Source organism: Ostrinia nubilalis, chromosome Z (genome assembly GCF_963855985.1).
Source record: "Ostrinia nubilalis chromosome Z, ilOstNubi1.1, whole genome shotgun sequence".
In the NCBI taxonomy this organism is placed as follows: Eukaryota; Metazoa; Arthropoda; class Insecta; order Lepidoptera; family Crambidae; genus Ostrinia; species Ostrinia nubilalis.
The window spans coordinates 13,241,066-13,267,490 of record NC_087119.1 but is presented as its reverse complement, the minus strand read 5'-3'; the positions used below and the strand labels follow the sequence as shown (position 1 = coordinate 13,267,490).

The window sequence follows — 26,425 nt, the reverse complement described above, 5'->3', positions numbered from 1 at the left end:
TATAGAATGTTTTTTCTTCCAAGTACTTATTGTAAAGAAAACGTAATAACTTTTAAACTAAGCGGTATATCCTGATAAAATAAAAACAGTAATAATCCTAAATAACAGGCGATACTAAAAAAATACATAAAATACACAAAAAAGGCCAACAAATAATAAAAAATAATACTTTTTGAAAAAAATCTGCTTTTAAATTTGTATTTTTTTGGTTATTTGATAAATTTCTCCAAAAAATGCCCCTATTACAGGTGGTTTTTATTACTTTGTATTATTCTATATCGTATTATCTTTGTAAAACCAAAAATCGCATGTCTCTATCCCTAACACAACATTTGCTATGAGCGTTTGAACAAAGGCCTGCCACAACATTATTCTCCGCTGCAGGTAGAGAAAATTTTAATTTTAACTAAAATGCTTATTGTACTTCGAAATCTTTTGTTTTTATTTGAAATTTAACTTTTCTTTAACTAAATTACAAATCTAGAGCCATTTTCAGTTTCGTTGTTAACGAAGCGTTAAATAGCGCGCCCGGAGAGGCTTAGTTCAAACGATCATTGCAAATGTTGTGATAGGGATAGAGACATGCGATTTTTGGTTTTACGAAGGTAATACGATAGAGAATAATACAAAGTAGTAAAAACCACCGGTTATAGGGGCATTTTTCGGAGAAATTTATCAAATAACCAAAAAAACACGAATTTAAAAGCAGATTTTTTTCAAAAAGTATCATTTTTTATTATTTGTTGGCCTTTTTGTATATTTTATGTATTTTTTTAGTATTGCCTGTTATTTAGCATTATTACCGTTTTTATTTTATCAGGATATACTGCTTAGTTTAAAAGTTATTACGTTTTCTTTACAATAAGTAATTGGAAGAAAAAAAATTCTATAAAAAATTAAAAAAAAATCTCAAAAATTTTTTGACCTCTTTTTTGTCGATAAAAATAGGTCTAGTTTCATCTATTTTCATATGTACACTTTAACGTGACTCACACTGTATATCATCAAAACCGGCTTGATATACAGGGTGTCCCGTAATGTAACGTCAAGCCGGAACTGGGTGTTGAGGCAAGTTGTGCTGGTTATCAGAAAAATATAAAAAAAAATCTATGTGGCATATTTTAAAAATAATAGGCATTTAAAAAAAAATCAAAAAATTCTACTCCAGGTGACGGTCCTATTACTCGTGTTGCCATAAATCTTCACTTTTTCCAAATTTTTTTTTGTTATGTAACCCTGAATAATGCTTCTCTAAATTGTTATCAAAATTACAAAACCAGCTGCTCCAACTTGGATGAAAAAAATACATTATTCCCAAAAAAAAATATCAAAATAAAAATTTTGCTTAGTTTAAACTGACTGTACTGAAAAAAAATTGTACTACGCGAGTGTGGCAAGTGACGTCATAATTTGGCGCATTTAGTAAGGATTCCAAAATGGTATAACACTTTGTAAAATCTTGCTGTAATTGTCGACAATTTTTGTTTATTGGAAATAATCCCGTTTTTAACTTTATCTACCTTGGTTAAAAATATAATTCTAATGTGCCCAAAATTCAAGTTTCTGGCTTAAGTGAGGTGGAGAAGCCATTTTAAAAGGTATGAGCGGGACGGAGAGGGCCATCTTACCAAGCAGGGATGTTATGGATATCCGTAACCGTAACCGAAACTATCGGATATCCGAAATAAAATAATATCCATAACCGTAACCGAAACTGATTCAAAAGTTACGGATAGTTTCGGATAAAGGCCAAACTGCAAAACTCTATGAAATCTGCAGTATACACGCCGCAGCTGCAATGCCGCGCTGCCGATTTCATAGTTTTGCAGTTTGCGGTTGCAGTTTGCGGTCTGCGGCCCGTCTTGGAATTGTACCTTAAATCTTAATATTTGTTACCAACTTGTCTGGCATTCGCTGGCACCATCTTATATGCCAGCCTGTTTTACCTTTATCATACACTAGCTTTCCGCCCGCGGCTTCGCCCGCGTGGAATTTTGTCTGTCACAGAAAAACTTTATCGCGCGCGTCCCTGTTTCAAAAACCGGGATGAAAACTATCCTATGTTCTTTCCCGGGACTCAAACTATCTCTATGCCAAATTTCATCAAAATCGGTTGCGAGGTTTAAGCGGGAAAGCGTAACAGACAGACAGACAGACAGACAGACAGACAGACAGAGTTACTTTCGCATTTATAATATTAGTTGGGATAGGTGTCGTCTTAGTTGGTACATAAAGTAGCTATGTGGGTCACGCTCACGCAGCACCTTGCTATTTGTATTATACCTACATTTTTGAAATTCTAATAATTCCGTAACCGAAATTATCCGAGACTTTCGGATAATCTGAAATGATTTCATATCCGTGACCGTAACCGAAACCGGTATAATATTATTCTAATATCCGTAACCGTATCTATAACCGAAACTTCATATCCTTATTATCCCTGTTACCAAGTACAAGTGCAGGCAGAGCAGGTAGTAAAGGCGCGCGCGCACGGGTGACTTTTGTCACAGTATGTCAACTACTAATTACTGTCATGGTGACAAAAGTTTCTGTGACTGACTGTACGGTAGTCAGTCACAGAAACTTGAATTTTGGGCACATTAGAATAATAATTTTTAACCAAGGTAGATAAAGTTAAAATCGGGACTATTTCCAAAAAACCAAAAATTGTCGACAATTACAGCAAAAATTTACCAAGTGTTATACCATTTTGGAATCCTTACTAAATGCGCCAAATTATGACGTCACTTGCCACACTCGCGTAGTACATTTTTTTTTCAGTACAGTCAGTTTAAACTAGGCAAAATTTTTGTTTTGAAAATTTTTTTGGGAATAATGTATTTTTTTCATCCAAGCTGGAGCAGCTGGTTTTGTCATTTTGATAACAATTTAGAGAAGCATTATTCAGGGTTACATAACAAAAAAAAAATTTGGAAAAAGTGAAGATTTGTGGCAACACGTGCAAAAGGACCGTCACCTGGAGTAGAATTTTTTGATTTTTTTTAAATGCCTATTAAAATATGCCACATAGATTTTTTTTTATATTTTTCTGATAACCAGCACAACTTGCCTCAACACCCAGTTCCGGCTTGACGTTACATTACGGGACACCCTGTATATCGGATATATATCCGATATATATCTTGATATATATCCCTTGATATATATCCTCGAACCCTGATAATTATACTTAACCCTAACGATGGATGTAATAAAAATAAGGGTATAATTTTTAACAGATTTTAGTTGGTTTAATTCCCGGGTGTGGCAAGCAAATATTTGGAAATCTTTGAATGCAGTTCTATTTCTTTTCAATAATAAAGGAATGTTTTCTTTGAGAAAAAAATTATATCTACAATATTAAGAGTACTTTCCCTCCAGGTGGCATTACAAAATTCCAGCCTGTATAATATGATCTATCAACAACTAAATAAATTTTATTAGGTAGCGGTTATAAATGAAAATGCTATTGTTTTAATCACTATGTTTTATTCCGAAGAAAGCAAACTTTAAAGATTAGGGAGGAGGAAAGATATAATCAATTTTATAATTCTGTGTACCTGTGAATTCTAACTTGTCTCCTATTATTACACGCCTGTACTATCTCTGATTATACAGGGTGTTCGGCGGAAGGTTAGTCAAACTTCGTGTGTGTATAGGTAAGGTCATTTTAAGAATACAAGTTCGCCCATTTGACCCTAAGTGGGCTACTTTTTTTTAATTCATATTTTTGTTTTCATTTATTTTCTTCCGAAATTTGACCTAAAAACTGCAAAAAAAAAAAAAATTTCTCGCGTTATTAACCACTTTTATTATTTAATATTAATATTGAATATGTCTTTAATCAAATAAAATAAATTTCAGATCCAGATAATGATTGGATAGCTAGTTACACCACTTTTATTATTTAATATTAATATTGAATGTGTCTTTAATCAAATAAAATAAATTTCAGATCCAGATAATGGTTGGATAGCTAGTTACGATCCGCCAAAGTTTAACAAAAGTACAAACCACGATAAAAGATTCAACTTAGAATTCGATTTAAAAAAAAATAAAGGTGATAGTGGATTGCCAATGATCTTAAAAACATTTATAGCTTCTCTTCTTTCCAATGATATGTCACATGTAGTAATTAGATATTGAAATTCGTCAAAAATTCAAAGCTTAGGGAAGAAAATGGAACAATAATACAAAAGTTATCCATACAAAGCTTAAAATCTTAAGATATTTTAATTTTTTCCGTCGATAAAAATATGTCAAGTTTCACCTATTTTTTTATATGTGCACTTTATCAAGACTCACACTGTATACGCTCAAGGATTTCGTATGCAATCATTTATAAACTACGTATTTTAAATTCTTATGTGACCTAAAAAATACACGTGCTAAATGCAACAAGCGAGAACAACTACCAGTAGAATAATGGTGCATCTTTTTTGAAGAATAATTTATGTTTTTTCGTAACCAAATCTTTTTGTGTGCATTTAGAAAAAAGCTACCTGAAACAGTACTCTATAGTCACCGCCAGCGTTTATTACACCTGTCATTAAAAAAAAATCTTATAAATAATGTTATTATAGCCAGCTTTTCTTCCTAGTTAACGTATTAATAGATAGATGGACTGTTTGAAATTAAAATTGATTGAAGCCATGCGTTGCCCGTGGTCCTTCTGCTTAAATCTACCGGTAGCTGGTAGTGTCACGGGCTCATATTAAAATCGTAAAATCATATTCCCCATGGAACGGAATCACTGTTAATTATTTTCACGTGGTTCTATCAGATAGGACCGAGCAGTAGGTCAACGGGCAATGCACGATTGAAGTCATCCTTTTCAGTAATTTCGAAGGTCATTCTGTCATTTCTTGTAACCATAAAACAATTGTTTTTTGACATTATGGTGAAATAGTTTGCTCCATGTTTATCTTCGAACCATTCCAGAAATAAGTAGTCAAAGAATTAGCAGTTAAGTTGATGCGTCCTATGACGCAAATGTTGAGTGAAGTAGGTCACGTCGCATCGCAACAGACTCAATTTGTGATTCTGTTCTATACAGATTTCGTTACAACTCTTCTGTTTGAATACATTTGGCTTGTTTACAGTTGTTAAGTTTCAGATTATTTCGACTGTTTTAGGCAATGCTACTGCTCCCTTTAATGAAATGACGAGCTGCTGATATTGTTTAGGAATAAATAATAAACTTATTCAATATCTCCAAGCTTACCAACACATAATTGAGTTGTGATGGGAAATCTCTATTTGAGTTAGTGTTAGGAGATCCCAGTCCCCCATGTCATTAAATTACTTTATTGGAAATTCTCCATGAAGATAACTTAATAAAGATGTGCATTTTAGTACATAATCTACCCAATACATTGATAAAAGGCAGTCAAGTGGTACTTGCTTGCGTATAATCGGTCCTATCTACAAACTTAGGATACCTTTCCCGATGTTTAACGAAGTACGCCTACATGGGACGTTCTTGAATTAAACGGTATACAATAGCAACTAGTAGATGTACACAAAGATCTCTCTGTAAAGTCATTTAAATAACTGCTCTCCTTGCACGGCAATCATGTGCAATCTAGCTTGCGCCTGCGCTACGTACCTTTAATTTAAGGCCCCCTATTGGGTACAGCGTTTATGTGCAAGCGAGTATGTACAATTTGAATCACTACATATGATATCAGGACGCAGTAAATATTGAAATACAGACCAAGCCATGTAAAATGTATAGGGAAAAAACATAAAATTAGGTAAAAACGTAAAATTTTCATAAAATCAATAAGTAATACATTATTTAATCTATTGGGACTTTACATAACTTCGTAAGATGCTATGACGGTGAGTGAAAAGTGGATGCACAATGCACATTCATAATAAATGTTGTCTTTATCTTTCCCACTACGGCTAGCTAGAAAACTGCCCATTTACTGGTGGCTTATGTATGTATGTAAGCTGCTTTTCTATTTACTTCACGGCACATCTTTAGTGATACAAGCCCACCGACTAGAGATGAGATGAGAAACCAGCGTAATACAAACTATGGTGGACGCTATGTAATCGCGAATCTTGAATTTGATAACTTATTACGGCCTGTACCGCGGTAATGTGATTATATTTTTCTTTATGCAAAAAATATTATTTTTCTGGCAATTTTAGGGGATGGGACAAAGATGTTGTCTTCGATGTTGCGATCGGTAAGCCATGAACTGAATATTTCAAGTTTATAACCATATCTGTCTACTTTTATGAAAATTTTAAACGCGTACAAGTGTATTTTCACGCTAGATTATTTATTTTATGACCTTGGATAAAGAAACCTTTGATATCTTTAGTCTCAGAATACCTCTCGCGATTTTCACAGTCGATTAACTGGTCTATTGACGTCTACTACACAATAAAAGTGTGAATGAATTCTTCGGAAGGTCAATTTCTACGTTTTATCCTCGGCTTTAAGACCAGGCTGCATGGGATCTATTGACGTCTACTACACAATAAAAGTGTGAATGAATTCTTCGGAAGGTCAATTTCTACGTTTTATCCTCGGTTTTAAGACCAGGCGGCATGGGGCGTTTTGTTACTACTTTCAAGATCAAGGCCATTCCCCAATTGTAAAGCAATAAGAGGCCTATCCGCTACAATGTAGGCTACATAATACCTGCGGCCAGTACTGGTTTTTACTCGAATTATTATTATGAGAGAGACACCATCTCTTCATAAAGACATTTAAAGTTAGGGGTGACGTATGACTAGAAGACTTGAAGAACTTGTTTTAGTGTTTGAAGATATTTTCAGTGGTTTGCTTTATAAGTCAGGTTTAAGACTAGTAATGACTTTTCATATAGCGCCTTCTCTTATATTACTCTAATGAGAGATTTTTGTCTCCAAGTGTTTGTGCAAGAGTCTTTAGGCTCCTTTTCTCATCTTGATTTTTTATTAACAAATCAATATTTACACTGAGATATGGGAGTGTTGCAACGAGAGAGTGAATTGACGGGGATGCAGTATACAGAAGAGGACATGCATACTAGAGATTCTGTTTACATTTCGGGGGTAGCATTTTGTCAATACTGCCATTGTGTCGTTCAACTTCACTCCATGTTACGCTAAATTCCGTTTATTCCTCCCGCATGGCGACATCGTTGTCTTGTCGCTTCTCAGCTCATCAACACGATTTTTACATTTCTGGAGATTTTGTTAACATTTCAGGGGTAGCATTTTCTCAGAAGTACATATTACTATGTGTCGCTCAACTTTGCCAGAATGAATACAAATAAGTAGGGTATCTACATACAAACGCATCGAGCGCGGTTTATAATATGTGAGCGCGCCAATACATATGCGGCGCACACGCACACACTGACATAATTTATCGCGGTTTATCAGCCAATGCAGTAGGATCTTATTTGGCTGGCCTGGCGAACATTGATATATTCGTATCCGAAAATCCGCGGCGTTATACTAGAAAAAAGTCTCTGGGTCTGACAGCAATAAATTAATTTGTGCATAATTTTGTACAGTTACAGTTACAGTTAGTCGAAGAAAAATTACTATTTACACTACTACTACAATTTAACAAATATACAAACACACAAACTTTACCTCTTTATAATATTAGTATAGATTTAGAGGAAAACCAAATTAGTAGAACATTAGAACTGTAACTTAGGTAGGTCTATCTATAATATAAAAATAAATCGCAAAATGTGTTGGTAAGCGCATAACCCAACAACGGTTTTTTATTAATGTTGAAGTCCAAGGATGGTTTTTACGGCGAGAAAAATTCGATTTATTTCCGGGAAAACCCAGGGCAGAAAGCTAGTTATAAATAAAATTATTTGTATGGTACCTACTTCTAGTGTACATAGGTCTATACCTGTATATCTATACCTGTATAACTAGTTATACAGGGTGTCCCAAAAAGTAGTATCAAGCCGAAGCCCAGAAGTAGAACATCACTAATCGCCGCAACTTTTGATAGTTTTCGAGTTATGTTTTTTTTACAACATACAGGATTTTAGTTTACATTCGTGTTATGGATGTAAATGTTTCAGTCAAAACTCATAATCGGTCAAAACCACATTTGCCTGTAAAAATCAATCAAAAGTGGCCTAACGCCCTTGGTCAAAACCACTTTTGACAGATTTTTCCAGTCAAAAGTGGTTTTGACCGTTTATGAGTTTTGACTGTAACATAAATACTTCCGAATCAGCTAGGCCTAGTATTCATCTAATAATAATTAAAAAATCAGGCATGTAACTTGACTATTCGCGCCACAATGCCAAAAAAGTGCCTAAGCACAGAAATTTAAAACAATATAACTTGAAAACTATCAAAAATTGCAGAACATACATGGGGGTGATTTGGATAGCCCTTTTTGGGACACCCTGCATAAAACACATAATTACACTACTCTTACCACATAATTTTACCAAATTGATGCTTAAATTGAAATCAACATCTGTGCAATAAAGTTTTTGTGTAAATTACTGATTATACCTGCCCAAGGAATAGACTAGGAGCTAGTGAATGCCAGACCTACGTCATTTTATAAAAGCTGAAAGTTTGCTCCATTGTATGCTCCCAATATAGGTAAGAATATCGGTGCATCATGAAGTCAGCATGGCTTTGGCAGATACCCTAAAAAGATTGTCTGGCAAGGAGTTAGAACTGTCAACACTGTCTGGTTGATGAGGAAACTACTTAAATTAATTATTGCCCTAATATTTTATATGTATAAAAATCAGCTTTTACGGTATGTAGGCCAGTAGAATTAGATTTTAAATCGGAAATAATTCCTACAAAAAATTTTATTGCTATAATGGCTTCATTGGTTGCCCATTAAGACTCTCCTAGGTTTTCGACTTCGACGGAGTTGTGCTTAAGTGGTGGGGGACCCCGAAAGGGGCGCTTTTTAGGTTTTCCGCTTATACCGCGTGAAGGACTTACCCTATCGAAACGTGGTCTTCCTGACGGTTGAAGGGCATTTAATCCTGCACTATATAAGACCAAATTCATATGTTTTGGACAAACATAAATTAATATAAAAAAATATTGGACACATATATTTTTATTTGTCAATCTAACAAATAATTACATAGTTATGGTGCGTTGAAGTTCCGCACGACGTCACAACGTGCGGCACTTTTATGCACGCATTGACGTCACGGGCCTCTTCTTATGAACTTTGGCGCGCTTTATCTCTTTAAATTTTCATTAGTTTGAAAAAGTGAAAAATACGTGTAGAGTATTTTTTGATAAGTTAACTGACGGACTAATTAAAACTCTTGCTTTTTGACCCAGGAAACATCCATATTAATGACCCTCTCCACGTCCAATAGCTCGTCACCCGTAGGCTCCCAAGCCTTGTAAAGGGTCGCCTTAATCAGCGTATCCCTGTCAAGGCTCACGAATTGGATTCGCTTATCCTTGTTCGTCCCAGCCGTTCCTTAACTGCGGTTGCTGCACCTCTTCCTGGCACTCTCCTGAACGACTCTGTGTTAATACCTAATGTGGCTGCCCCTCTTCCTTGTACCCTCCTGTACGATTGCATTGCTTAGCCATATGCCTGGTCCAAGGTTCGACGCCACAAAATCAACTTCGTACGCGAGAATTTTAGTTTAAATACTATTTTCCGTGCTTGCAACATTTTTCTTTAATGCTTCGCCTCTATTAGTCGACGAGTGATTGAATATATCCTATAGCCTTCCTCAATTTATGAGCTATTCAACACAAAAATAAATTATTTCAACCAAACTAGTAATTCTTGAGATTAGCGCGTTCAAACAAACAAACAAAAAACTCTTCAGTGTTTTAAACATGAACTTGTTGTTGTTGATTTTTGGCGTCGAACCTTAGACCAGGCATACGGCTAGGCAACGTAGTCGTGCAGGAGGATACAAGGAAGAGGGGCAGCCACAGTAGGTAACACAGAGTCGTTCAGGTGAGTGCCAGGAAGAGGTGCAGCAACCGCAGTTAAGGAATGGCTGGGACGAACAAGGATAGGCGCATCCAGCTCGTAAGCCTTGATAGGGTTACACTGGTTGAGGCGCTCCTTTTCAAGACTTGGAAGCCTGCGGGTAACGAGCCATTGGACGTGAAGAGGGTCATTAATTAATACACATATTTTCTACTTTGCCGAAAATTTGCACGAGAACGGTTTGTTCAAAACATATGAATTTGGTCTTATTTAATGCAGGATTAAATGCCCTTCAACCGTCAGGAAGATCACTTTTCGATAGGGTAAGTCCTTTACGCGGTATAACCGGAAAACCGAAAAAGCGCCCCTTTCGTGGGCCCCCACCACTTAAGCACAACTCCGTCGAAGTCGAAAACCTAGGAGAGTCTTTATGGGCAACTAATGAAGCCATTAAAGCACTAAAATCTTTAGTAGGTATTATTTCCGATTTAATTCATTTTTGTGTTTAATTCTACTGGCCTAATGGTAAGACTTAAGAAAAAAGGAAAATTGAAAATTTCGAGAAAAAAAGGCATCTTTAGAAAGGGCATTCATTGTGCATAGATTGACACATTTTTGTGTATGTTTGTTTAGAGTGGTCACTGTAGTTGTTACTATTTCAAGAGTATTTTAATTACTGATACCTAAACTGCCATTACTTGAAGGATGCACTATAGGATTTTTGCAACAAACCAGTCTACAGAGGCAGGCATACAGGCATAAGCTAGGATTGGTATAATACAACAAATCACTCACTGTTTCTTGATGAATATGTTGAATCTTTGGATGACATTCTCCTTGAGTCCCATTCCCTAGGCTTCTCCCACTGTGACACTTCACTGATAGAGTTATAATAATACTTCTTTCCTGATGAACTAATGTGTTCTGACCATTCGGCACTTTGGCAGTGTATGGTCAGAGGCACGTTTGATGAAGGTGCACTTCTCTTGTCATATTTACTAACACTAAGCCTACTTTTTTTATCTGATTCACTTCGTTCATGATTACTTCTACTTTCACAATCTTTGCTACGTTTCTCCTTCGGTGATCTGACACTATCTGAAAAGTTTTAAACAAAACTATTTAAATTCCTACCATTTATTTATCAAATAAAGACTTAAAATCTATGTTCAATAGCATTTCGCTTTAGCTAAGAACAACACATAAAACACTCGCTATTGCTTATTCAGGATGACCCTGATGTGTCAGATAATATTCACATAGCAGAATTAGGTCTATTTAAAATTGTACTTTTTAATTTTGATTTCATTATTTATCATTTTTAAAGGTTAAAACTATTATATTAAATATACTCAATAAATAATGTTATCTAAAAGCTAATATACAATGAAGTTATTTACCTTGAGTCCCAACCACTATTGGATGACATAAATATGCAATTTAGAGGTGAGAGATTTATGATATTAATAATATAAGGTTTTGCTTACCTGAGTACTTATTTCTACAGGTTTTGTAGTCTCTATCTCTCTCCTTTTCGGATCCTTTTGGCATGTAAACATTTCGGGATGTATTGTATCCTCTGTCATCTGCGAGATGGCTGTAGTGGTGGTGCCCATGACTGGAGTGACTGCCGTGTGTGCTGTGACCATGGGATGAGACATTGCCATTGGGGGATCGGAGAGGTATGTACGGGTGATCTGAAGGAGCGTACTCAGTTCTTCTGTCACTCTTTGAATGGTACTTCTGTGCAGCAAACAACAAGTAAACACGTAAACAACAGTAGAAAAATATCTCACTTTACCTACCATAATATTAATACTTATAAAACGACACACACATAAATTTTAAGGTTATTGCAAGAATTGGTTTTACGTATCAAATTGGCGATGTGTTTAATTTTGTATCGCAATTATTTGACAGATTGTATTATCTTGGAAGTGTACACACATCCATCCTTGTAATTAGATTACAACAGAAAGTTAATTAGATGTAAAGAATTATCCAGCTGTGGCTATGGTAAAACAATGTTGAAAAAATAACAGCTAAAATCAGGAAATGTGCAGGTGGAATCTTATAATTCCGAGAGTAGTACATAGCAGGTTTCGGCTAGTAAACTCAAAAAGTCGTTCAAATGTGATCCATTTCCCAACTAAAAACCTAAAAAACGCATGTACCTGATATGGATGGGCCTGATGCTTCTCAAAGTACCTGAAAACAAACAAAAATGTTAATACCTCCAACCAATTTACAGCAAAACTCAATCGGCGACCGCCATCTACAGATTGCAAAGCCGAAGCATCTGAAACTTTATCATACCCATCGCTTATTCGCTGAGGTTTCCTTGCATGCATTACCATCAATGCAAATGTACGATTTATTACGGCCTCAGTAATAAAATGCAAAATAAGATCACTGTCATTTAATTCAGTTTTACAGAAGGCCGTGATATATCTTGATGGACGCCATGTCACATTCAAGACACTCAAGAGAGAGATCCGATATGTATATGAAAGAGACAAAAAATGTATCGACGATAATCAACGACGACATGACGACAACCACCGATTACCCACAAGCTTTGTCTATGGTGACTAGTGATGCGAATGTACGAATAATAATCGAAAATAATCCATTCGCGTACCGACTAAAGACTTAAAGGCCTTAATTTATAATAGGTCACGCAATGAAAGTTGAGGCAAACACATACTCATATACGAATTTATTTGAATATCTCAAATCAGTCGGAGTAGGCACTCACAGCGGCGAAATTTTTTTTTTAAATACCACAATTAATTATTAACCGAAGTCGGTCTGAGCTTCGCTCTGTCTGTCCCTATAACATTTTATGTTTGCTTAGTTCTTTAAAACTACGCAACGGATTTTGATGCGGTTTTTTCTAATAGATAGAGTGCAAGAGGAAGGTTTTTAAATAGGTTACATAAACATTGTACCTGTGCGAAGCAGGGGCGAGTCTTAGAATCTACATATCTACACAGTTATCACAATGAGATAAGACTCGAAGATAGGATTTAAGGGAGGGTGGGGGTACGGGGGCACTAGAACATTGGGGGTCCCCGGCCCCCCGGTATATACGCGGATGCTCCATACAAAAAAAAGGCCTTCACTTCGACCGTCTTTCGACATTACAATGTCACGTTTAAATGCCACTTGTCAAGCGAGGATTGCGATGTAGGGGGTATAGTTCCAAAATACTGGACTGTCCTATCGATGACATTGACAGTGGGGCGCCACCGTCAATACCGGATCGCTGGTTCCGATTTTTGCCATGTTGGAAACCATATAGTTGAACGATGGTAGCGCCCCCCTGTCATTGAGTTTGGTGGGACAGTTCAGCGTGGGTCATCTATAATCGGTTGTTGAACGTGAATGCGTGAATATGTAAATAACCCTTGAAGTGCCATAAGCAAAGCAAATTTATGACTGTCCTCTTCTATGCAAAAGACTGATTCTCCGGCCGGAAAGATAAAAAGGGACTTCTTGGCGGGAATGTGAAGCGTCGCAGTTTTATTTTAATGTCTGAAATTCATGTTTATACGACTATTATTGTGTAAATGGTGGATTATTAACCATTAAGTGTTCGTGAACGTGCATGAGTCAAATGAAACAAATCAGTGCAGCGTGATTCTTTGGATTCTCTCAAGTAGTCCATATGAAGTCTCAGTAAAGGACCACAACTTTATTGAGACTCAAAGGGTGGCAACGGGTATCATTTATCATCCTTCATTTATTATCATTTAATTTTAATTATGTAACCCAAGTCCCATCCCACTTGGTCCCATTTTGCAACTCGTCTCACTTGAAACTTTAAAATGGCACACATCAAGTCGGCCTCGACGTGTATTGCCAACATCAAAAAAAGAAGAAGAAAGTCTGACAGTCACTGTTGTTGACAGGTGACAGTTCCTCCTTCCTTCATTTTATTTCATTGTCTGTGGCTGATCATAACCTACATCTCCAGTAGCTTTTGATAAAAAATCTGTTTTAATTTCTGAAAATCTAAATAAGTATCTTGATATTTTGCCCAAAATGGCTAAGCCAGCGGACGCAGAACTTCAAAAAGCATTAGTGAAGATGGTTGAGACAAGTAAGAAGACCAAACTAATAGATTCTCAAATTGCTGTACTGAAAAGAGTCGTAACTCATCTTGATTTAACCAAGGGGGAGATCAACGCGTTACCTGCCGGCACCAAAACTTACGAGTCTATTGGCAGAATGTTTCTCCTGACTGATTTGGAGGAAGTTAAAACTAATCTCAAGAATCGTGAAGCACAATTGTTATCACGAAGGGCAGAACTAGAGAAGTCCAAACAGTATCTGGAGAAAAACTTGAAAGAAAGTCAAGATAATATTAGAGAAATGGTCCAGCAGCGAAAAGAACTGGAGCAGGGTGAAAAACCAAATTAATTTGGTTTCCGATATCCACAATTTATTAAGCTTCTTTCTAATATTAATCAATGTTCTCATTATGTTATTTTAATGCAGGCTTGATGTATTAAACTAATTTATTTGCATTGAAATTTATATAATAAACTGTAGGTACACTGTATGTACATGCTTGCAATTTTGTATTAAAAGAATTAAACTATGCGGTAAGGAAATTACTCTCTTATTTACCTAATATAATGAAAAATACATCCCAAAAATGTTTTTAATCTATTTACAAAATGTAAGGTATATTTCTTTTACCCAGTAGAGTTTTATTTATTTATTTTATTGGGCTATCAACATGAGATACAGTATTATTATTACTAGGTGAATTAGTCAAGTAAAGGCAAGATGGCAAGAGTTCTTTTGAGGACAATTATAAATTAGGTGTAAACCTAAGAATTCACTATTTTGTGTGGAGTTGAATGAAGTAATCAACATTAAACTTATTTTCTACAAGAAAATCTGGTTCCAAAATACCTTTGGGTGCTGATTGCGCCTACCTACCATCTTGGTTAACTTCTACCTACAACAACTTATGTCATTGTCGTTCAAATCGCATCTTATCACAGATGTGCAACCGCTGATTTAGAAGTTCTCTTTCATAATAATGGGGAGTGAGGATTCAAATTTAACTTCCAGTGGTTTATTTGAATTATTATTATTTGTTTTTCAAGGATCTTTGTTTCAGTGAAAGTATTTCCTTTCATTTCAAAAATTTCGCAGCCAGTGCAAAGATTGGTTTACCTATAAGTTTTAATGCATTGTGCAGTGTACCTATAAAGTAGACTTACAGTCTTGAATATACCGTAAAACTCTAAGGCTTATGTTATTACCATAAAACCTGATTTTTATATTTCAGCAGTAATTAGATGTTTCCTCATGAGACAGTTTTGACCGTTCAAGCCCTTATTCCCTTGCCAAACAAACATTTTAGGGTAGCTGCCAAGGCCACGATAACCCAAACATGATGGTCCAAGCTTTTTACCTTTCGTTCTTCTAACCCCTTTATTGCCAGTGTTACTACCATTTTTACTACAATCTATGTTGGCAGCATGCGCTAACTTATTCCAATATTCCCCGTTGACAATCCCCAACTAAAAAGTTCATTAATCTCTGTTATATTAGGATTTTATTTTTAACGTAATTTTAAGCTCCAAATGGCGTTAACAGGGATTAGTGAACAAAAAGTTCACTAATCCCCGTTGATGGGGATTGTCAACGGGGAATAGTGGAATAAGCCCATGCGCTGACGACCTTTCAACTTTTATAAAATAACGTAGGTCTGGCTTTCACTGGCTCTTGGTCCATAAGTTAATATTGTACATAAGATGTGGTTATTTATCTAAACGCCCAATTTATGTCGAAAATCTTTATTTTCATTTTTACACAAGAAGAATTGTTTTAATGTTTCTTATAATATGAATTTCTTAATACTATGTTCATGAATAATAATATTAATTTGAAATTAAAATGTCACTTAACAAAATATTATACTTAAAATAGCTAAAACATTGTTACTAAAACAAAATATTGAAGTATTTACACAACAGTCTAAATTAAGTAGTATAATTAAAAATAAAATTTACTTAATTATAATATAACAAATACAACTTCATGTGACCTTAACGTAAAAAAAATATGTCAAGAAAATTAAAGCTAAAAGCTTACAAGCGTCGTTATATTGATAATTGATAATAATTAAATAATTTCTTTATATCATTATAATATAATATTCATATATTGATATTGCAAACACTGCTTCTAATTTCAGATGTGAATTTGAGTATATGAAGGTAGCTAGCTATTCTAACTAAATATAATTAGAAAAAAAAAACAACAATATTGTGGAGGGTTTTTGTTCACTATTAGTTGTATAGATAAATGTTAGTCACGAAAGTTATAATTTAAGGACAGTCAAGTTTAACTATTAAATGGAAGCAGTCTCGTAGGTTACTGTGATGTGAAAGACAAAAGCAGATAGACAATAAAATTAGTTTAGCAAAGATAAACTTGTCATGTAAACGATTAACTGTGTTTATAACGTAAATAAGAAATATCCATAAAATATCTTCTCAAAATGCTATCATCTCAAATCTACAAACAATATAAATTACAATTTCCTATAACAATAATGTCACATTTATGATTATAATAAGGTTTCACAATGTAAAGTTAACGCTAACATTCTTAGAGCCACGAAGGTCGATTAATGGAGTCGTAAGGTTGCCGTACGCCGAGGCCGGCCGGGTAGCCCGGCGGGTACAGCCCCATGATCTGCGCGCCCGTCTGCCGCAGCAGCTCCTCCTGGTGTCGCTGCAGGTACTGCTGGTACAGCGGCGACGACGGCTCCGCGCCCACGAACGGGTATCCTGCACGCACCTGCGAGTGTCCGATGAAAGGGAACGTCCCAGCCGCGTGTGTCGAGTTCTGATGAGCCGGTTTCACCAATTTATCCGCGCTAGATTCTGCATTGTTCCTTTGCTGATGAGCCACCGCAGCTGCCATATAATTCGCCGCCATCAACTGATTGGCTGTGCTGTTCCGGAAATCTTCAATCGAGAAGCCGGTATTATCGCCATAGAGTCCACCACCAAGAGCCATATTTGCAGTTGATCCGAAATTGAAAGCACTGCCTGGCAAAATGCTAGACTTGACAGAAGACAACACATCGGTACTGCAAGGTGATGGGTGATAACTCTGGGAGCTAATATGAGCCTTCGTTTCCGACGTCCTCTTTCTCTTGGCCTTTGATTTAGTCTCTGGTTGAGAAGTCACAGTACCTGATGATTTGTAGATACTATTGTCTTTACTTATTGATATGGCAGGTTGAGAGTAAATGTTTACTGATGTAGTAGGATGTACATCTGAAGATATGCTTTTGTTGAACATTTGTGCCATTTGGAAAGTTTTGTCATGGTATAATGCTGAAGTGCTTCCAGCAAAGCTTGATAGGTATCTTTCTTCATTTGTATATCTATCCAACATTTGAGGAATTTTTGGCAAATTGCGCAGACTTTCCAGAGGCAGAGCAGAGTGAGTACTGTATGGTGTTTTGTATGGCAAGGAACCAACTAACGGATGATTCTGCACCAGTTTTTCAGCTTTTTGTGTTTTAACAAGATCATTTGCTTTAGGCACCATCTCATTGTCATTGGTTCCATGGTCATTCTTTAGGTGACCTCTTGGATTAGGTATTCTTAGCTCAGATGGGAGGCTTTGTTGTAAGTCTTGTGTCCTTTGCATGGTTGTTCTAGGCACACCATAGTTGTTATAAGGCTGCTGCACATTTTTATTATAGTTGATAGCATTTGTATTGGAGTTTCCTGTGTCTTGTTTTAGTTTATCTGAATTGTTGGTGCTGTAATTGGTTGCATAATCTGATGGCAATAAATCTTGCTTCCTCATTTGGTTGGACATTTTCCAGTTGCCATAGTCCAATGCAGCAGGCGATGGAGTAGCGTTGCACGCATACAGCTTCTTGTTAGCCAGTTCTATGTCATTCAGAGAGAAGTTTCCAATTGATTGTCCGCTGATAACATCATATTGGTTGTGATGTGCATGAGCCACTGTCTGATTCAGCATTTCATTATGGGCTTGTGAATGTGCTGGTGGGATATTATTTGAGTGAATATTCGTAATGTTCGGTTTTGAATTCAGTTTTGGGTGTTGCTGGCTATTCAACCCGAGGTTGATTGCAATCGCTTCCACTTCATATCCTTTTTGTTGTGGTGCGTGTGCTACTTTGCTCAACTCTCTGTTCATGCTAAAATCTACTTCATGAGTTTCTGCAACATTCCTTCTGTCGTGATCAGAGTTCATGTATCCCATATTAACCATATCTATACCATCTTTTTTATTAGTTATAGCAATGGGTTTATTTACTTCCATAGATGGTAAATCTTTTTTATTCTCATGATGAATAGGTTCTGCGTTGTATGATACGTCTCTATTTTCGACACCATGTCGTTCAGTATAGTTTACTGCGCTCTTTTCACGTAAACTGTTTATTTTTGCCATTTCAGACTTCTCACTCAGAGCCAAAGCAATGTCATCAACTGATGGCGTAGGTAAAGATGACATTGAGTGAAGAGATGGACCAATTTTTTGGTAATCGGTTTTGTTCTGTGCTGGAGCTGGAAGATCTTTTGCCTCAGCAATTTTCTTTGCAGCTGTCATAGTAAGGTCTGGTTCATTGTATGCTCGTTTTTTAACAGGGAATAGTGAATTTTTAGGGTCTGGAAGTATTTGTGCAGTACTAGGCTGTGAGGTCTGGCTAGGAGGGATTGGTTGAGGAGAATTCTGTGGCTGTGCATGATTTGGTTGATTTTGAGGGTATGGCGGATGTGCTGGCGAAAATGGACCCGTATATTGATTTTGTGGATATGAGTCAGGACCCAATGATGTGTAATCATCATGAACTCTAACTGGTTTGTTGACCATTGGTACTTTTGATGTATCATAATATGGGGGTGGATTTTGGCTATATGATGGAAGTGGGCTCTTATTATGATCGACAAAATAATTGGGAGTTGCAGAACCCATGACGTTATTCGAAGCATACACATGAGAAGAATAAGGAGAGTATGGAGATTGTGGAGCTTCACGTGGACTGCAGCTTTTCTCAGGGCTACTTTTAATAGATGTAGTATCTTGATAAAATCCGGCACGGATGGTACCATTTATTATGGGATATGTTATTTTTTGGAAGTCGTCTGTCCTGGGTGACGCTGGTGATCGCAATAGAGGCGACGTATGTGACATTTGATGTCTTGGTGAGTCCAAATCTTGACTGAAAGAAGATCTTTCAGATACAGAACTGCCAGTGCTAGTTCTCCTTTGCCTTGGAGTTGCAGAGACGTTAGGTAGAGGGCTGTCTCCACCATCAGGATTTGGTGTATCTGGATCAGTTGGAGAGTCATATTTAACTGTCATATTTTTAGGGCTTGTAGATTTAACTTCATTGTTAGTATTTTCCGAAGCTTTCTCTTCAAAGTCGTGATCATCATGTTTTTTCTTGGTTACAGTTGTCGAGTTCGTATTTTTCGGAGCACCAAATGCCTTAAACCAGGCGCTAAGGTTTGGCGTAGCTTTTTCTTGACTTGGTTTAATTGTAGTTGGAAGGTCAGTCTCAACCTCTGCATCTTTTTTATCAGGCTGGACAACTATGGGGTCTTCTTTCTTTTCCAGTACTTTATCATTTTTCTTTATTTCTGTTTTAGGCTCTACCTTTTTTATAGTGCCTGTGTCAATTTGAGTATCAGAGTTGACTTCGTCATTTGTAAAATTGTGATCAGTACCGAGAGTGAATTCTACAGTTGGTAAAACAGACCCAAGGCTTAACTTCGGGCTAGATTCCTCAGCTTTACTGGAATCTTTTAGTTTGTGGACCGGACCGAGAGGTGTTGCATCTTCTACTTTTTCCGAATTTTTGTTACTCATATTAGTGAGCAAATTGCCTTTTCCTTTTCCTGGCTGTAATCGATCTATGGTTCTTTGTATTTCCCTGCGTTTCAACAGTTTTGGTTCGCGTGATGATGGACGTTTACGCCCTGTATCTTTTCTGACAAGTGTGGATTTTTCTCCAATTGAAAATTCATCATCTAAACGGCTGTTGTCATGTTCTTCAGTGGAAATTGTTTGCGCTGGACTGTCACAAGGAGAACTGACTGCAGAACTTTTGGGCGCATCATCAAGCCACTTGCTAATGTCTTTCACAGCTTGTTCGAGTGCTTCGGAAGCGGACTCGTTTTTCGCGGTAGTCTTTTTGTTACCTTTCTTAGCATTTGTTTTAATCTTTTGGATTGGAATGTCGGAAAGGTCACCATCAGAATCCACATCTTCATCAGCATCTTTATTACTTGTTTCTTTAGAGGTGCTCGTCTCAGATGTTCTTTCAGCTCCGCTATGGTTGGGGGTAAACAGACTATTGAATAGAGAAGTTTCTTTATACTTCTCGTTCTTAGCTTTCAGTTTTTCAATAGTTTCGCGTAACTTTTGATTTTTCTCTTTTTCGGGTACTTGCAGATTCTGTTTGTCTCCAGCTGTTTTTTGTTTGTAGTCAAATAATGAATCCCAAGCATCTTTAGCGGCATGGCGTCTACGAAGTTTGATTTTGTCATATTTATCACTGAATAAATCAGATTCCTCCGGCTTAGGCGAGTTTTCACGCTCATTAAGTTCTGTGGGTGATGGTGAAGGTGTATGAATAGAGGGCAGAGGACTAGCGCTCCTGCTTCTATTAGAACTTTCCAACGACTCTTGAGATGGAGCACGTTTTATTTCTTCCACAACAGGTTCTACTTCATGGTGCTTACTCTTCTTTTTCTTTTGCTTTGACTTTTTCCCATCTTTATCTTTATTTTTCGAATGTTTCCTACTATGTCTTTTAGCAGATTCCCCATGTTCCCCTTTGTGGGATCTATGGTTTTTAGAATGTTTACCATGACGGTGATGACCCTTGCGTTTTTTCTTTCCCTTACCATCTTTGCTCTTGTGAGATTCTTTAGATTTTTTATGTTCAACTTCTTCTTGATTTTCCTCCTCTGGCTCTGGTGTCTCTTCTTCTTCTTTTACATCAGAGGAAGATTTAGCTTCACCTGCAATAATAATTTGTTGTGTAAATAAAATACCACTAGTAATTTTGTTTATGGGTCTAAGTCTAAGGATATTGTGCAAAGGAGCTTTTACTTTTGAATTAGCTTAAACTTAAATATTTCTAAGCCAGCAATGTGTCCATCATTATAATATAATGGACATTGCAAAGACTTGTAAATGGCAATGCCAGATTTTGTATGGAAGGTGGCGTCTTTTTTTTTTCGCGCGGCCATCGACCAACCATTGTTTTTTGATCACAAAATAGTGTAATAAACCAAACTTACTATGACATGTATACCTCTAAAGTCAGTCTGACTGAACTGAGTGACGAGCGTTAGAAGTTTGATGATTTTACATATTAGATGCGCAATAAAAAAAGACCGCACATAATTATTATAACCTACATTCTAGTAAGTACATTGAGTAATATGTGTCGATATGGGTTTATAGTACCGTGTTTTTTTTATTGCACTGATTCTGCTCCACATCGATGGCTGGAGCCTATAATAGATGGTATTGTTTGTTTACACGTTGTTGTTTATAACGTCACTATTTTGTAGCTATTTCTTACAAAACTTGCGCGCAAAAGGCAAATCTAGTATGTAAAATCATCAAACTTCTAATGCTTGTAACTCAGTTCAGACTGAGTTTAGAGGCATACATGTCTTAGTAAGTTTGGTTTATTACACTATTTTGTAATAAAAAAAACAAGGTTTGGTCGGCATTGTCTTTTGTAGTGTCAGTTGCCTTTTGATTACATTCAGTTTCTAAAACATGATTCTATAGATATTATAATTAGTACCTGTATCAGAATGAGATTTCCGTTTCTTTTTCTTATGTCGACTTGGAGATTCACTGGCCTTTAATTTGTGTTTTCGAGATGGAGTAGGCAGTTGATATTCAACTGCAATTTCTTCATCAGATGATGATAATCTATGCATGTATTTTTCCGTAAGACGGTCAAAAGCAGCTTGCAAATTGTCCACCATCAATGTGTACTCTGTAATACAAATACATATAACGTTAACATTATACTTATTACGAAAATCATACTCTTTTATATGTATGTAGGTAGTAGTAATAACTTACCATTGTCTTGACCATTGTAAAGTCTGCAGTTGTTAACAATAAGCTTAAAGTCTGCTTTAAACATTGAAAAATCCGTGTAATATCCTGTGTCAAGTCTTTGTTCCATTTTACGTAAATCCATTGGGCGCCTAATGACTGCATAGTAATTAGGAGCATATTCTTCTTCAACGGGGTCCATAAAGGGCCAAGCATCTTCATGTGCTGTTAGTTGCTCAAGAACTTTATACATATCAGTTTGGATGTCCTCCTCTGTTTGGCTGAATCTAAAAGGTATAAAATGAAAAAGTATTATTATAAAATATAACATTGATAAAATTGTATTATTATAAGTAGCTGATGTATGAAACACACTTACATTTGAGAAGTCTTGAGTTTTTTCCGTGTGCTGCTGACAGGCTCGTCATTGTCCGGGATCACTATTTGACCAGTGGCAGAAGCAAGCGAGTTATTTGTTTTTCTGCCTGTTTTTACAGGTGGTTCTGGGGGAGGTTCTCCTTTTTGCGTAGCTGAGGAGTTTTTTGACCTCTTGTCTTGGCCCTTAGCCTGCTTGGTGACCTTTTGTGGCATTTCCTCTCTTTCACTTTCAGAACTGTCAGATGAATCCGATGATGGTGATTTAGATCTATAAATAGAAAGATGATACAAATATAAATAATCTTCTCTACTTTATGTAATTAATAAGAGAAGAATTGGACTTCTGGAATACCTGCAACATTTATATTTAAATCATGTTATTATCCACATAAAACTCTGTACCTTAGTAAATTCCTTCGTTTAGCTCTACTCTCCCTTGAATTGTCCGGTGTCTTTTTCCTTTCCTCTTCTTCTTCCTTGTCGTCATGCGTGCTCTGTTTGCTCTCTTCTGCTTTTTGTTTTATTTTTTGGAGCACGCGACTAGATGTTCGTCGCGGTGCAAGTTCCAGTAACCTAAAAAAATTTTATAAGTTACAAATTCCATTCAGTAATAATTATAATGCACAAGTAATAGATACTGAATAAAATTAACATTCGCAAACGCTGTTAGCATCTGTCACTCGCTTTATAGTCCCTACTCGTCAATATTTTAAGCCTCAAACTATTTATGCACTTGTTGTTTGTAAACTGATTTTATATTACGTATCAAGTTTTCAAGTATCTTGTTATAGGCAAAAGATACAAGGTACTGTTAACTTTATCAGCATCAATAGATCGCCTCGCAAAACTTAATTGAAGTTAAGATCTTAAGTACTCTAAGCATTTAGTTATTTGTGTTATTATCCAAATCCACACTGCAGAATCCACAGACCGAGTAAAACTTTGAAGTGAATCGATTTTGCATTGGTTTGCTGCTGTACAAGTCTTTGAATTGGAACCTTGACTAACTATTACTATCGCGTTTTTTTAAACAAAATTTACGACAGTAAACAGCATTATCATTCTTTGGACTTTAGTTTGATTTGGTCTGCACATCCACATTTGTTAAGATAAAGGTTTCTTGCTTTCATTTTAATGAAAGCAATAACAAGAAACGATAGTACAATAAAGTTTTGCAATTAATATTAGTTGCTATGACTATAATTTCATACGAATGAGCAACAAAACAAAAGTAACAATAACCAATCAAGTAACCATAAATTGTCTTGAAAGTAGTAGAACTCATTGATTTTTTGCAAGTAAAAAGCACTTTTAGCATCCCTGTATTACTTTAAACCTAACTTTACTTGAAATCTAGCTTTTAATTTAATAAAAAAAAGTGTAACTCAATCCCTTTAGATTTGTAGAGGCATGTTCACAGCTGAGCAATAAAGTTTATGTATTGTAAAATCGCAATCGCAAGCAAATGCAACCTAGTTACAAAACATCAATCATCCAAATCAGTCAACATATTCTTGCAGACTAAGGTAAAGGTAAGGCTTGCGATTAAGGGAAAGTTATTTTGTCCAAATTAGTGCATCATGTATAAATCCATAAAAATATTTGTTTCACTGTTTGTTTTTATTTGCACTGTTGAATATTAAGAATTGTTGCTGTGAAATTTTTAAGATGCTAATCTAATAGTTTTCTTTTCATTTAATGATTGGTTCCAACGTCATTGTAATTTGTGTCTTTGGGAATTTCTCAATTCAATGGTATTAACAATGCTCTCGCACAGCTAAATAAAGCTACAGCTGCCCTACTTCTACTCTCGCACAGCCAGTTTACTTGTTTTGAAAAAAAGATAAATATTTTTGCTTATAACACAAAACATAGGTGTACTATATTGTTGATTTGTATCAAGGCACTCCACTTACAAGCTCCAATTCCATTGCTTTATTTTGATTGATGAACTTTTTTTAGAGAAATATGTTAATGAATTCGCATTTGCTTATTTGTGAATTTATCCTTAGTTATCCAGAACTTTCATAGATTATCTGTTAAATGATTCACCAACAAATATCTATGTATATCAGTTCACCACCTATACCTAGATCATGACAAGTATTTTCTTAGTTATATTGATTTATTTTTTTGCTTTACGTAATACATGACATCATTACAAATTTCATAATACTTGAATAGCACATACCTTTTTCGTTGTAGTCGTTCTTTTTCTTGAAAGAGTCGAGGTATTTCAGGAAGAAAATTTTGAGATAGTGACCTATAGAGCTCTTTTTCAACCTTGCTTGTGGCTTTTTTGAATTTCTCTGTCAGGTGGGTCCAATCTTCTTCAGTAAAGCATACAACTTGCCATACACGTTCTGATTCCTCATCGTCAAGCCAGTCATCACCATAAAACCAACCCCTCTTTCTGCTTTCTTTATTTTTCTTCTTTTTGCTTTTTCCTTTCGGTTTCTTTATTATATCTTCACGATATAATCTTGTGCCATAAAAATACCAATAAGCAGAATCATTGTCATCCCACCTAAAAGATGTGGCGGCATATTTGGTTAATAAATTACAATGATGCAATTATATCATAGTTATGAACAAAAGAGTATTTTAAAAAACTTACCCAAGTGGCTCTACTCTCAAACTCTCAGCTTCAAGATTTTTAAACAAATCAAAAACATCTTCGGCATCTAAACGAAAGTCACATAAAGCATACAAAATTTCTACTTTAGTACGGAGTGGTAAAAACTGAAAATCAATATCAGTGTTAAAAGGATTGTATCTTCCAGTTTCTTGACATTTTCTCCTGAATAGGCGCCTCAGATACATCTGAAATATAAACAAGTCAGTAAATATCAGCCCAGCAAACTCATTTAATCCTGAATGACCAATTTTTGCTATATTACCTGATAATTGAATGCCGAGATGTCATTGTTGCCTAAACAACCGTTCAGCAGGCGCACAATCAACTCAGTGAGGAGAGAGCTGGCAGACTCTTCTGTTCCATCTGTTAGAAGAGCTTCTTCCAACTCCTACAATAAAATCACTCAATTGATGAAAATTCATAGGATATTCAGCTTCAAAAGCATAATTGCCCCAAAAACCACGAAATTTTCAACATTAAATCACCAATTACTCACTTCTATGTCAAAATCCAAAAGATTGAATGCAGTTCTGAAGAGGGAACAAAAATAAGCGATAGACGGCACTTCCCACCATGATTGCAGGTCCAAGAACCGTGAGAAATTCATTCAGACATCACTTTTGGGAAGACTAATTTCGAGAAAACTTCTAAATGATCTCCCGTTGCACTGAAACCCACATAAAATACCATTAGAAGATGGAAACATAACCTAAAAGGCGTTCACTATAGTTAAATACACGAATATCACCACGAAAAAGCTTTTTTAACATTTATACCTTGTTTTTCAATCACTTTACACACAACAAATGAATTTTATTTGGTAATGAAGAAAGAGATACGAATATGCGTTGTGTTTCGGGACACAAACGCCATAACAGTTTACAAAACTTGAACAAATAAATCGTGCAACAAATGTTTTCTATGTGATAAATATCTAAGTGCATAAGTTAAAGTATGAAAGATATTTAAAATAAATTATTACCTACTATTTACGGGACATAAATTATGAATGTCTATTGCACAAATTTCAATTAATAATAAAAGAGTTATGAAACGATTCTAAAATGAAAGGAAGTTTGTACGTGCTAGGGCTACCAACTTGAGTTGTCTACCACCCCACCACCACCCACCACCACTCACCTTCCATTTCATCGATTTTGTCTATGGAAACATTAGTGGCGTTCATGAAGCTAAAGATAAAAATGGAGGGCAGAGTTGGAACAAAAACTTGAGTCAAATACCTACTTATATCTATCTCGCTCTCTGTGGCCCTACCTCTCTTTTTAGTGTGAACTGTAGTATTGCTATCTTCTGATTTAAATCTCCTTGTAAATTCTTCGAAATAGCCAATTCACTAACCAAATCAGAAGTTAAAA

The 26,425-nt window shown here is 35.9% G+C and overlaps 3 protein-coding genes across 4 annotated transcripts in view; 1 reads left to right on the top strand and 2 right to left on the bottom strand.

The window, feature by feature from the left end:
* LOC135086698 (WW domain-containing adapter protein with coiled-coil homolog) overlaps nucleotides 1–12,468 on the bottom strand; it is a 30,181-nt gene extending 17,713 nt beyond the window's left edge. The window contains exons 1-4 of the mRNA XM_063981474.1: nucleotides 12,242–12,468; nucleotides 12,100–12,133; nucleotides 11,413–11,668; nucleotides 10,721–11,023 (exon numbers count right to left, since the gene is read on the bottom strand). Of these exons, the coding sequence (XP_063837544.1) occupies nucleotides 10,721–11,023; nucleotides 11,413–11,668; nucleotides 12,100–12,133; nucleotides 12,242–12,282 (634 nt within the window). The 5' untranslated portion in view covers nucleotides 12,283–12,468. The remainder of the gene's footprint in view (nucleotides 1–10,720; nucleotides 11,024–11,412; nucleotides 11,669–12,099; nucleotides 12,134–12,241) is intronic.
* A 1,381-nt stretch (nucleotides 12,469–13,849) lies between these two features.
* LOC135087140 (prefoldin subunit 1) lies at nucleotides 13,850–14,544 on the top strand. Its single transcript, XM_063981979.1, has one exon. It carries the CDS (start codon nucleotides 13,973–13,975, stop codon nucleotides 14,348–14,350), a length of 378 nt encoding a protein of 125 aa, XP_063838049.1. The 5' UTR covers nucleotides 13,850–13,972; the 3' UTR covers nucleotides 14,351–14,544.
* A 1,263-nt stretch (nucleotides 14,545–15,807) lies between these two features.
* Nucleotides 15,808–26,153, bottom strand: LOC135086644 (bromodomain-containing protein DDB_G0270170-like). Of its 2 annotated transcripts, none has more exons than XM_063981398.1 (10): nucleotides 26,032–26,153; nucleotides 25,546–25,716; nucleotides 25,312–25,437; nucleotides 25,029–25,234; nucleotides 24,603–24,938; nucleotides 22,814–22,984; nucleotides 22,413–22,679; nucleotides 22,058–22,320; nucleotides 21,771–21,968; nucleotides 15,808–20,970 (listed from the first exon to the last, which is right to left on the bottom strand). In XM_063981398.1, exons 2-10 carry the CDS (start codon nucleotides 25,654–25,656, stop codon nucleotides 16,562–16,564), a joined length of 6,087 nt encoding a protein of 2,028 aa, XP_063837468.1. In that variant the 5' UTR covers nucleotides 25,657–25,716; nucleotides 26,032–26,153; the 3' UTR covers nucleotides 15,808–16,561. The 2 variants fall into 2 exon arrangements, with proteins under 2 accessions (XP_063837468.1, XP_063837467.1); XM_063981397.1 differs by lacking the exon at nucleotides 26,032–26,153 and adding an exon at nucleotides 25,826–25,962.
* Between the last annotated feature and the right edge of the window lie 272 nt (nucleotides 26,154–26,425).